This window comes from Sinocyclocheilus grahami, unplaced genomic scaffold (assembly GCF_001515645.1).
Source record: "Sinocyclocheilus grahami isolate Dianchi unplaced genomic scaffold, SAMN03320097.WGS_v1.1 scaffold95.1, whole genome shotgun sequence".
NCBI lineage: Eukaryota > Metazoa > Chordata > Actinopteri > Cypriniformes > Cyprinidae > Sinocyclocheilus > Sinocyclocheilus grahami.
The window spans coordinates 561,654-574,673 of NW_015505274.1; the positions used below are offsets into that span (position 1 = coordinate 561,654).

Below are 13,020 nucleotides of genomic sequence, written 5' to 3' on the forward strand. Positions count from 1 at the left end.
ACAATTTTTAAAGTTTGGGCTCCTAAACATTAGATCACTCTCACCCAAATCAAAGATAATCGTTTTGATGTACTCTGCCACTGAATTCTTTGACTGAAACCTGGCTAAAACCTAATGATTATATTGGTCTAAATGAGTCTACTCCACCAAGCTACTATTATAAGCATGAGCCCCGTCAGACTGGTCTTGTTAAAAGCGCTATATAAATAAAGGTGACTTGAATTGACTTAAAGACTTTTACCAAAGGAATAATTGATGACGGGCCGTTGAATTATTAGGAAAAATGTGCATTATTTTTCTAATAATTCAATGGCCCGGAGTCAATTATTCCGCTTATACTACGGTTACCACACCTCAAGACATCGATCAGATTATATATTTAAAGGGATTCGTCCGGTTTTTGTACTTAAATCGCTATTGTGAGTGGGATTACTTCTTCCGCATCTCATCCAACGCCCCTTTTGCTAGTTCCAAAACGTCATTTTAAAGCTGGTAATGGAGGCTTGAGCCGTTGATAGCATTCTAATGCCGTTATTAATGAAGTTATTAGAAAGAGAGCGAGAGAGATAGAGACACACAGAGAAAGAGAGAGAGAGAGAGAGTGATTAGGCTACCTCTGTGCATCCCTCAAAGGTGTTCTGCAGCAGCGTCTCTAAACAGCGCTGTTACCAAACAAACAATAAATGCATACATACATAAAATAGTTAATTATCATAGTTTCCACAAACATATTAAGCAGCACAAGCATTTTCAACATTCATAATAATAAGTCATTTTAATTTAGCAGCAAATTAGCATATTAGCATGATTTCTGAAGGATCATGTGATACTGAAGACTGGAGTTATGACTGCTGAATATTCAGCTTTGAAAATTCATTATAGTAAACCAACCAGTTGTGAATGGCAGTGTGACCCTTCTGGTTCTGTATGTCACATGACAAAGCCAACATGGTTGATGTAGTACGTCCAGATATTACACAGTCATGCTACATAGAATATACTTTTAACAGTCACAAAATTCATTCAATTCAAATGTAGTAGGCCTACCTACTCAGCAAGCTCATGAGCACCCTTCTGAAACCTACGATGACAAATGGGACACTCATTCACATGAGGCCTCAGACAGTAGGTGATTTTGGACGCACCTTTCGATAGTGCTTTTCCAGTTATGCTTGGAATCTAGTCTGGAATCATAACAAAAATATCTATGTTCCTGGAACTTTTTTGGATTAAAAAAAATAAAAAATAAAGATTAAAAAAATCAAAGATTTTAAGTGTAAGTAACTCAAAATGATCAGGTAGAAAACTGGGGCACTGGGAAATAAGCTCTTGCACTTGAATAACTTAATATATATGCTTAGTCAAAGTATGGGAACTTATGCAAGCATTTAAATGGCTGCTATTATGAATATTAAAAGATTTTAGCTCTTTTAAGATTCATAGAGTTTTAGCTTTTTTTCCTTAATGTACAGTTTCATGTTCAATTTAACAACTGACCTTGAAGCTGTTCTAATAGTTTTTGTTTTTGTTGTTGTTGTTCTAGATTGATGTTACAGCATGAATATCTCTTATAATTTGAGCCAATTTGACTAAAATTAGTGACTAGAAACAATGACATTTTCATCTGAGTTAGGTCTACTTAGACACAACAGTAGTTAACTGATTAAGGAGATATTCCATCCAAAAATGAAAAGTGCCTCATCGTTTACTTACCCTCATACCATCTCCCAGATGCATTACTTTTTTTCTCTCCTTTGGATTAACACAAGCAAAGACTTCTAGAAATTCTTGCAGTTTAATTTTAGATATTAATTTATGTTTAACACATTAGGTGAACTTGATGACACATCTTTGGAAAGACATCACTGAAATAATGACCTATTCACATTTTTTAGGCAACACATACAGCGAGGAAAAATATGGCAAGATGGGACTAATTCTTGGAAAAATTATTGGAATAACTGAATAAATCTTTATTTCATATTTTCGTGTGCATCATAAATATCTTTACGGAGGACACTGTCCATCTGCTGGTCAACATTATGAACTGCACAGTGGGACATACTATAGATACATATTTGTTCAGAGTCCAGACTCAATTCTATTTGTATTCCATTCTTCTACATTCTATTCTATTTTATTATTTTAATTCTATTCTATTTCTATATATAGTGCATTATTTAATCTTCTGTTTTTCGTATATTGTGTTATTTCATCTTTACTGTGTAATTCTATGTATGTCTGCACTATCATTTTTGTTTGCACTATGTGTGTACTTTCCTTTTGTGTGTAAACATACTTGGTAATAAAGCTCCTTCTGATTCTGATTCTGAAATTATGTGTCAAATAATAATTTTTTATATGGAGAGCCGAGGGAGAGAATATTCCCTCTGTGTCTGGCACAATACATTTACACTGTACATTTTGCAGTGGGCCCCAAATGTGCAAGAAGATAATATATTTACTAAACAGAAAATATAGCATTGCTGGAAAGAGGCTTAATAAGACTTCAGACTGCTGTAATGTTGTTGCTATTCAGACAAAGGGCCCCTCCTCTAATGGCCCATCAGAGTGACTGACTGTGAGGCAGGTAAGAAAGAATGTAAATAAATAATGGGGGATTTGATTATTTCTATTCTATTTACAACACAGTATATTTTAAATGATGACAGAATTTTAATTTTTGTGAACTGTCTCTTTAAAGGGGTCATATGATGCTGCTAAAAATAACCTTATTTTGTGTATTTGGTGTAATGAAATGTGTTTATGCGGTTTAAGGTTAAAAGAACACATTATTTTCCACATACTGTACATTACTGTTTCTCCTACCTCCCACCTATTCTCCTATCTCCCACCTTTCTGAAACGCGTCGATTTTTACAAAGCTCATCTGTCTGAAAAAGCGAGGTGTGCTGTGATTGGCCAGCTATCCAGTGCGTTGTGATTGGCCGAATACCTCAAGCGTGTGACGAAAATGTTACGCCCCCTTACCACATTGTGATTATGCCCTGTCAAGCCGGAGCGATGATTCAAAAACATGAAAACCCATTATAAACGGGAACTGCCGGCGGGCTGAGTGAGCAGAGGCGGCGGATTCGATGAAGGAGCGTCCGGCAGGCTTGTGGCAACCACATCTGACGACCCCGGACTGGACTCCTCTTCGTCCACGGTGTAAGCCGATCCTGCGATCCACAGCGCAAAGTTGATGTATTTCCTCAGCGACCAGCACGGATCAGCTCCAGGCATGACGAAGCAGATATCGTCCTCTTTTGGAAGGCCAAACAAAGTAGTTTCGCTTTCACAACGAATCACACAGCGCATTCACAACATGGCGGCAGCAACAATACTACAGCCAGAATAAAAGTTATGCCTTCTTTCTTTGCGTGAACATTTGGGCGGCGTTATGCAAATCTTCCCACATAGTGATGTAGATATGTGGGGTTATATGCGTGTTAGAACGAGCCGTTTTAGGTAGGCATGGCTGACTCAACTTTTATAAAGAATATCTCTTTGGATTTGAGACTTCAGTCTTTGCAACTTTACAGATCTTCTTTATGCACCAAGAGCTTGTAACACTCCAAAGAGAAAGGAAAAATTTAAATCGCATCATATGACCCCTTAAAATAAAAGGACAGCTAGTGCAACATCAGAAGCTCAAGCACTGATTCAATTCAATTCAATTCAATTCAAGTTTATTTGTACAGCGCTTTTCACGATACAAATCATTGCATAGCAACTTTACAGCAAATTAAGTTTCTACAATATTTAGTGGTAGCTCATCAGTGGTGACTGTCAGTTAATGTACATATGGCAGAAATGTACGGAAAAATCAATTAAAGACGTAATCAAACAAACACTATTAACAGCAATTATTACATGAAATCAAACTTATAGCAAAATGTGGTAGTTCTGTATGTTGTTTCAGGGTTGGCATCATCTGAGGTACTCTGAGGGGTTGGCATCATCTCTTCTCAGGTGTTCTGGATTCATACTGAAGCTTGTGTAAATCCTAGTTACATCCCGTGGCAAAAACAGAGAAACAAATAGAGACATAATTAGCGTAGCTGCTGTTCCAACCAAGCAAAATGTATTTGTTTAACCCAAACTAAAGAATAATAATGTGCATTTGATCAGATATAACTGCAGTACAAGATTATGAGATGCATTATTTGAATGCTTGGCCAAAGAGATGTATCTTTAATCTAGATTTAAACAGAGAGAGTGTGTCTGAACCCCGAACGTTATCAGGAAGGCTATTCCAAAGTTTGGGAGCCAAATGCAAAAAAGCTCTACCTCCTTTAGTGGACTTTGCTGTTCTAGGTACTACCAAAAGTCTAGAGTTTTGCGACCTTAGGGAGCGTGATGGATTGTAGCGTGGTAGAAGTTTAGTTAGGTATGCAGGAGCTAACCCGTTAAGGGCCTTATAGGCAAGTAATAATATTTTGTAACTGATACGGAACTTAATAGGTAGCCAGTGCAGAGACTGTAAAAATTATGATATTTTCTTGACCTGGTAAGGACTCTAGCCCACTCTATTGTGATGTGATGAACTCTACTTCAAACATCCACGTATTGGTTAAAAGTCATTGGTTACATTAGCAGTATTTGCAGATGACGGTTGTATGTGACATTCATTCGTCGCCCTTCAGGATCGTGGGTATCTGTGCAGAAACATCGAGCACCAGGGAAAAAGGGAGTGTGCACTTTACCTTCAGCTAACGTAGCATGGACGTGCCGGACGATGGAGTCTCCGATGATCACAGCGTCGCTTTCCGTCTCGTGGAGGGGAGCGAAGCGGTTCTGGGTGGAGATCTCGAAGACCGGAGGCGGCGGAGGGGAAGAGGTCGTTGCCTGGGGCCTGGCTCGAGTCTTCCGCTGCGGCTGCACCCAGGGTCCGTGGTGTCCCGGCGCCGGAGTGAAGGACATCTGGGAAGATCGCGTCCTGGGTGCACCAGGCCTGTGCAGAGAAACACACAATGTAGAGGTGGTGGGAGAGTTAGCAGCGGGCTGTATACTTACCTCGGACTTGTGAGCGTCAGCCTGGGATGTTTCCAGTGCAGCTCTTCGCTCTCTCAGCTGGGTCTGCCTCTCCACCAGGTCGCGGATCTCCTTTTCCACAGCCTCCAGCTCCAAAACGTGTCCTCACCTGCACTCAACGGTAGACACACATCCGCCATTAAAGCAAGTAAGAGTGAGTAAAACAATGGTAATGTGTGTGAATAGAGTATTAGCAATGTAAGCGAGATTAGCGGCAACCACGCTGGCGATGCTAACGGCCTATATGCTAATAGCGGACTCGGGAAGTCAAAATAGAACTAGTGATAACAAGGCGCTCTGATTGTTTTTGTTGTAGAATATGATAGGGGATATATTCAAACGTCATAGAAACGAAAATTATGGTGTATAAAATTGATTTTAAGATTAAAAAATAGACGATAAAGAATTAACTTGACGGAGCTCAAACTCAAAACACACAGCAGCAACAAACAGGAAGTGACGTCAGAATATAATATAAGAATAGTCAGGGAAAGACATTTGTTAAGGTTAAGCCATTAGCAACAGTACTGAAATCACCATACAAACCACTGAAAAATAGGGTTTGTTTAAAACCTCTCCGGCAGTACAAATGTATCCTACAGTACAATTTGAGCTTGGGGTCGATGAGTAACCTACTCTGCTCTCTAGTGGACATGTACTGGCATTACACAGTGTGACACTCTCAGTGCCTGATTTGACAGCATGCCCTCAGCTGACTGTATTTAGGATACCCTTTAGCTGCTTACTGGCACTTACTGTAAGACTTGTTTGCACTTTACGGATTACTGTAAGCTTTTGACTCTTCGAGAGCACCAATGAAATGCTTTCTCAAATCTGATTATACTCACACAGCCCAATTTTGTTTAGCTAGTTCATATTCTGAAAGGTCATTATTATCTTTGAGAATTAAAAGCATCTGCTGTTGTATTCTCACATCAGGCTGCATTTATTCTCTTATAAGCATCACTGAACACTGTCTGTCACCTTAATCATCCTCAGAACATGCCATGATTTAATAATGCTCAATATTTGCAAATGCATGCTCCATTGCAAATTTGTGAAGTAATAATATTATTACACTGTTCACTATCAATAATAAAAAATAATCAATCAAAAATTTTTTTTTTTTTTTTTTTCAAATTTATTTTATTTATTATTTACTACTGAGTTGATGTTCAGAGTGAGTACTGTGAGTTGTCTCCAGATTATTTTGATCTATATGAAAGTGAACAGGCAGGGCTGGACTGCAGGCTGAGTCACTGGAGTTCAGCCGTAGACTCGCCCTGCGGCAATCACTGTTTTAAGAGCCGCAATCCACTGTACAGAAATGGACAAAAAGAAGACGCTTGCCTGTTTTCTAGACATCTTAGACGTCATCATTGTGACCAGCTTTTTCCTGAGAAGTGCATAATATCTTGCACAATGCACTATAATTCATCTTTAGGCTGAAAATTCAGAAATATACCTGTTCTGAATAAGGTTACTATGTACCACAAAAATTAGACCTTCATGCCAACTGGACAATTTTCCAACAATACCGCCTGATTTGAGAACAAATACTGCATAAGCTCAGCTGAATTCCTGCCACAGCCTAATGTGAGACCATCAAGCTTAAATGAAATTACAGTAATCGGGTAGTCTTTGAAATCCATATATTCTTCTCATGCAGGCACATTTTTAACAGGGATTACTGATTAATGTCACTATGAGACCATCACACACCTGATGAATAGCTGTAAGTACTGGAGTAAACAGCAAATCTTTCATCACCATCTGAAAGACGTGAGATATAACAGAAGGCTTGCCTTTTGGATGCTTGGAGCGAGATGAAAATTTCATGCTTTTGTGTTCTCGTGATTTCGCCAATATTGCTGGGCCGGCGCCTCAGCTGTCTTTGTCTTTGTGCCTGCACAGCATGGAGGATTCAGAATCCTGCATCGCACGCTTGTCACTCACTCCTTTGCTGTCCTAAATAACAACAGACTCATGCAGAGCTATTATGAACAATTATGTGTAACCCAAAGCTAAGCCAGGAGCTACTTGGGAAGCTGCTCCTCATCTGCAGGGTTAATCTCTGCATTTCTGGATCATGCCAAACAGAGTAGAAGTGAAGACATAAACTTTTTCAGTCTCCACTCACACTTTCTATTCCAGGCAGGAAATAGTATTTCCTAAAATACTAAAGTACTAAAATACATCATAACAGTTTTAGTTTTTGCTTTGAAATACAGTTTAGACTTAGTTTTTGCTTTTAATTAATATAAGAATATAAATAAATAAAAAATGTATTTATGAAAGAGTATTTCCATTTTAAGCAACACACACTGAACATCTGGGATTCAAAATCTATTGTAAACCTGGAAATGAACATGTTTTCTTTTCTTTTTCTTTCTTTCTTTTTTTTAATGAAATAAAGAAGCGTTATGACAATGAATACATAATATTAATGTTTTTTTAAAGACACTTTTTCTGGATCATTAATCAAATGATCAAATTAGTGACAATGCTCATGCTAACTCATCCTGCGCTGTTTGTGCTTCATGAATGATAGCTCGAATTGTATGGCTTGTTAACTTTTAAAAGTAATTGGATTAATGGTTTGTGACTAGCAGAGTATAATAATAATAATAATAATAACAATAATAAATTCCCACTCGGGCCTTATATAGAGATCAGAATATAGAGATTTGACTCTTTGACTTGGGACAGTAAGTAACCACATGGCATCCACCTTATCAATCACCTTGCAATGCCCTAGAAATTACCAAGGAGACACTAGCAACCATACAGCAACACCCTGTCATGAAATGTCCTGTTAAATCTATTATACATTTTCAGCAAATAGAGAAAGGGAACCTACTGGGAACCTACTTTTTTTAATATATAGAATTGTGGCGAATTTTGCATGGGCAAACAATCACAGTTTCTTTAGAACATGAAAAAAAATCTAATTTTACTATGTTATTGTGGGTTAGAAAAGAGTAAATGAATAAAATGTGCACCCATACATCTCCTTTAACTGCAATGTGTTAATTCATACGAATATTGATGACATCCTTACCACTTCCCCAATTAGATCCGCTACACCTCACACATGCCAGACACCTCTACTCTCTTAATCCTGACAGCCAGTGTTACGAACAGAAACTCTGTTAAGAGACAGACAGGAAGAGTGGCAGAAGAAGAGGGAGATACATCTAACATTAATGAGTGTATATGAAAGTGTTTCGGGTCACCATCTAATCACTTCTGAAACTGATTGGACCCTTCAAAGCACAGCAAGCGCTTTTGATTCATGTCTGTGTTTGTTCCAAAAACCCACCCACTCCTTCATTAAACATCACTTCCCGAGTGAGGATTTGCTTCTTAAATTTTCATTAAATGCAATATGGCCTGAGGACTCAGACACACTAATACCACACACATAAGTGCATCGAGACTGACTCTTCTGTCACAGCGAGAAACTGGGCGTGAAAGTGTTTATCTGGGGCTTTGGGATTATCAATGAGCAAATTACCTCTGATCCAGCAGAGGGTCTCAGGCAGACTGTACGCGTCTGCCAGGGACTGAAGACTCCCTCTAGGGCTTAGGAAGGATGGGAGAAACCAGGGACAAATGACTGCACTTTATTTTGATGTAACGCATGTAGTCTATTCTTAACGGCTCATTATTGATACTTCTTTTTTATATGAGACCCCTCCCCTTTTCCTTTGGAGTATCAGTGTGAGTGTGTTTTGTTTGAGAGTGGTGGCTCATGTTAAAAGAGGCAGAAAGCTCTACTCCCAGGAGGATTCATTGCTCCTTCAGCCCTTCATTGCTCTGCCTGGGTGACTTTTCCACCAGCTGTACCCATGATTCTCCATAAATACCTGCTGAATGGATTTGGACTTTATTATTTCTTGGCATTGTTGACACTTCTTATGACACAAGGTAGGTGTGTGTGTGTGTGTGTGTGTATTGATTGGTGTCAGTCACATTGAAGAAGACAAAACAGAATACAGATGTAACTTTACAATTTTGTAACAATTTTGTAACTTTTTATAAATTACTAATTTGTATTAATATACAAAACATTCTTAAAATAAAATAAATTTTCTTGAGACACTCAAGTAAAATATTTACTTATAGAAAATATATCTCAACATATATTTGGAATATTTCTTAAATATATCTTAAACTTTTACTTACCCATTCATTTTATTAGTATTATTATTACATTTTTTACGTTAATTTTACAATTTGTTAGATATATGCTAAAGTACTATTTGGTAAGAAAAATAAGCTGAATTCAAGACATATTCTTTGAGAGCAAGTCATAATATTGTGTGCAATTTTGCATCTCAAGTAAATGTACCCCATTATCAGGATATTTATATAATTTTACTCGGAAACAAGGCAAACATATTGATTTTCTTTTTCTTTTTTGCAGTGTAGACTTTGAACAGTGTTTGTATTTTCTCTATGTATTTTTCTTGTATTTTCTCTAATTTATACAAAAATATTATCAATGAGCAAATTACCTCTGATCCAGCAGAGGGTCTCAGGCAGACTGTACGCGTCTGCCAGGGACTGAAGACTCCCTCTAGGGCTTAGGAAGGATGGGAGAAACCAGGGACAAATGACTGCACTTTATTTTGATGTAACGCATGTAGTCTATTCTTAACGGCTCATTATTGATACTTCTTTTTTATATGAGACCCCTCCCCTTTTCCTTTGGAGTATCAGTGTGAGTGTGTTTTGTTTGAGAGTGGTGGCTCATGTTAAAAGAGGCAGAAAGCTCTACTCCCAGGAGGATTCATTGCTCCTTCAGCCCTTCATTGCTCTGCCTGGGTGACTTTTCCACCAGCTGTACCCATGATTCTCCATAAATACCTGCTGAATGGATTTGGACTTTATTATTTCTTGGCATTGTTGACACTTCTTATGACACAAGGTAGGTGTGTGTGTGTGTGTGTGTGTATTGATTGGTGTCAGTCACATTGAAGAAGACAAAACAGAATACAGATGTAACTTTACAATTTTGTAACAATTTTGTAACTTTTTATAAATTACTAATTTGTATTAATATACAAAACATTCTTAAAATAAAATAAATTTTCTTGAGACACTCAAGTAAAATATTTACTTATAGAAAATATATCTCAACATATATTTGGAATATTTCTTAAATATATCTTAAACTTTTACTTACCCATTCATTTTATTAGTATTATTATTACATTTTTTACGTTAATTTTACAATTTGTTAGATATATGCTAAAGTACTATTTGGTAAGAAAAATAAGCTGAATTCAAGACATATTCTTTGAGAGCAAGTCATAATATTGTGTGCAATTTTGCATCTCAAGTAAATGTACCCCATTATCAGGATATTTATATAATTTTACTCGGAAACAAGGCAAACATATTGATTTTCTTTTTCTTTTTTGCAGTGTAGACTTTGAACAGTGTTTGTATTTTCTCTATGTATTTTTCTTGTATTTTCTCTAATTTATACAAAAATTGTATGTCTATGTAGTTTTTGTTATATAGCAAAGGTTTAGATGCCCTTATTTTTGTCAACAATCCACCTGACACTGAATTTGCTCTGTGACCTCCATGCAACATTTATCACTGTATAACTCTTAACAAACGTCTAACAAACACTTTTTGTATTTGACACTTTGAGGTATAATTCTTCATGCTAAATGTATGTGAGCTATATGACAGTAATGAATTCAAATATCTTTGTTTGCTTGCAGTGTTGCCTCCTAAAGCTAACTATTCTCATTTAGATCTAATCTTAAATGCAAATACAACATTTATGTCTGAACAGATTCCAGTGAGGGGGTTATATAAAGTGAACCACCGCCACCAGATGAACTTTGCATTTTAAAAAGGACATGGAGATCACATCACCAGAAATGATAAATTACCATACATGAGAAAAAGCCAATAGCCTGTCAGAAACTGTACACATATCACACAGATTTCTACTGGATAGTTTCAAAGCACGATGCCAGATACAGATTGCATGTCACTGCAAATCATTCAGAAGATTAGTGAGACATCAATAATGCACGCAAGTCAATGCTTTTCCTTGTTGATGTAAATGATTTATGCTTTTTGAGGTGTTTCATAAATAATATGGTATGCACTGGTCTTCACGCACAACATTACCAAAGAGGAGCAGTACATTAGCCTAACAACCACCTGTCATAGTGTAGCTAGAGGCACCGTGCAGCTAAACCCATGTGTATCAACAGCAGGGTTCTGAGCACATGGCTGAGTGACTTAAAACCTCGGGGCTAATTTCAGTCTCAGTCGCTACAACCTCGTCCCTGCTTGATCTGCAGCTCCAGCGTGTGAAATCATGGAGTAACTGATGGTGAAAGAAGATAGTTGCACATTTAGTCCAAATTTCGGAACACAGTTGGCCGCTTTTTGTTCTTGCTTTTCATTATTCTCCATAACTCAGATGCAAACAAAGATCTGCTTTCTGCTTTATAGCTGACGCGCTGCAATGTTATGCCTGTAACATTGTGCATAACCAGAGGTATGTGGACGTAGGCTGTTCCAGCCCCGAAGTCATCACCTGCTCCCACTCCCACAAGGGCTTCAAGCATCGCTTCTGCATCAGAACAGAAAGTGGTAAGAATGCCCTCAACTACAACCACCCACCAGCACCCACTAATATATCAACAATCAGAAATGGCTGTTTGGCTTCCTGTGGCTGAGGCATGAGCGTTAATCACTGTAGAGAATACTGCATAATGATTAGTTCATCAAATTTATTTCTGAGGATTTCTGAAATCCTTTGAGCAAAAGAACTCCATGGGTGACACCTTAATCCTCTTCATGAGACTCCCTGCGTGTAATTGTCATCACACTTTGGCAGCGTAAGGAGCATTAGAGGTGGATGATCACTCCGGAGAAAAAACAGACTGAAGTTAGAGATCACAGCATTCCCTGCCCCCCGCCTAATTAACCTGCTTTAACCCGTACTTCCAACACCTTCATCTCCTAATCAGCCATAAAAACCAACACCTACTGCATAAGCTTGTCTGAAGGTCTTATGAATCACAGATTGCTATAAATCCTACTTGGTTTTTGAATTTATGTAATACATTAACGCCAAATTTACACTGCAAAGGTGGCACAGAAATGCTTCTGAAGTGGCATTCAGGTGTCTTTAGACAGACTGTTTAATGCTGCTCAGAGGTGGCATTGTATTTACACAGCAATTCCAACTGTACACTATGATACGTGGTGGGTCTGAGCAGGCATAATTTAGTCTGGATTTTATGCTGCACTTTGAGCATGCACAGAGCAGCCTTAATTCAGTTGTATAAGCACAATGGATTTTTTTTGTAGATTACAAATAATGAAATTTCATAAAAAATAGAAGGTTCTATAAAATTTGTGTTTTTTTTATTTTATTTATAGTCCTTGTTTTGGGTGTTGTTACACTCACATAAAAAAAGTCCAAAAGCTGTTATTGTGGCCACACCATACAAAAGGTACATCACACCATTTAGGTACTAAAATATACCATTTAAGTACTAATATGTACTCTTTGCAATAAATATAGTACCTTTTGAAAAGGTACCACCTCAGTGACAGCTTTTGTATGTTTAAAGTAGAATTTTCCTTTTTGTATTATACATGCTAATATATCCTATTAAAATTAATTTAAGTGGAGGTCTAATGCTATTTCATGCATTCTGACATATAGTGTTATAGAGTTGGATTCTCATGCTAAACATGGCCAAAGTTGAAAAAAATGAGTTGGACGTATGACGGAGTATTTCTGTGCCAAATACACTACTTCAGGGTTGGTATAAGTGTTAGGAACCCCCCCCCCCCCCCCCCCCCCCCTCCCCCCGCCGGTGGCGGACCCTTGAGATAGACCGGCCGTCTGAGTCTCCCCGGGAAGGGTTGGGCCACGGAAGGGCCCTTCTCCTGCGCGCTTGTACCGGACGCGGTGGGTGTGTGTGTCGCCCTC

General features: G+C 38.0%; 1 protein-coding gene across 1 annotated transcript in view; it reads left to right on the forward strand.

The window, feature by feature from the left end:
• Window positions 1–9,599: 9,599 nt before the first annotated feature.
• Window positions 9,600–13,020, forward strand: part of LOC107587725 (prostate stem cell antigen-like) — a 6,123-nt gene continuing 2,702 nt past the window's right edge. The window contains exons 1-2 of the mRNA XM_016275606.1: window positions 9,600–9,969; window positions 11,526–11,666. Coding sequence (XP_016131092.1) covers window positions 9,891–9,969; window positions 11,526–11,666 — 220 coding nt within the window. The 5' untranslated portion in view covers window positions 9,600–9,890. The remainder of the gene's footprint in view (window positions 9,970–11,525; window positions 11,667–13,020) is intronic.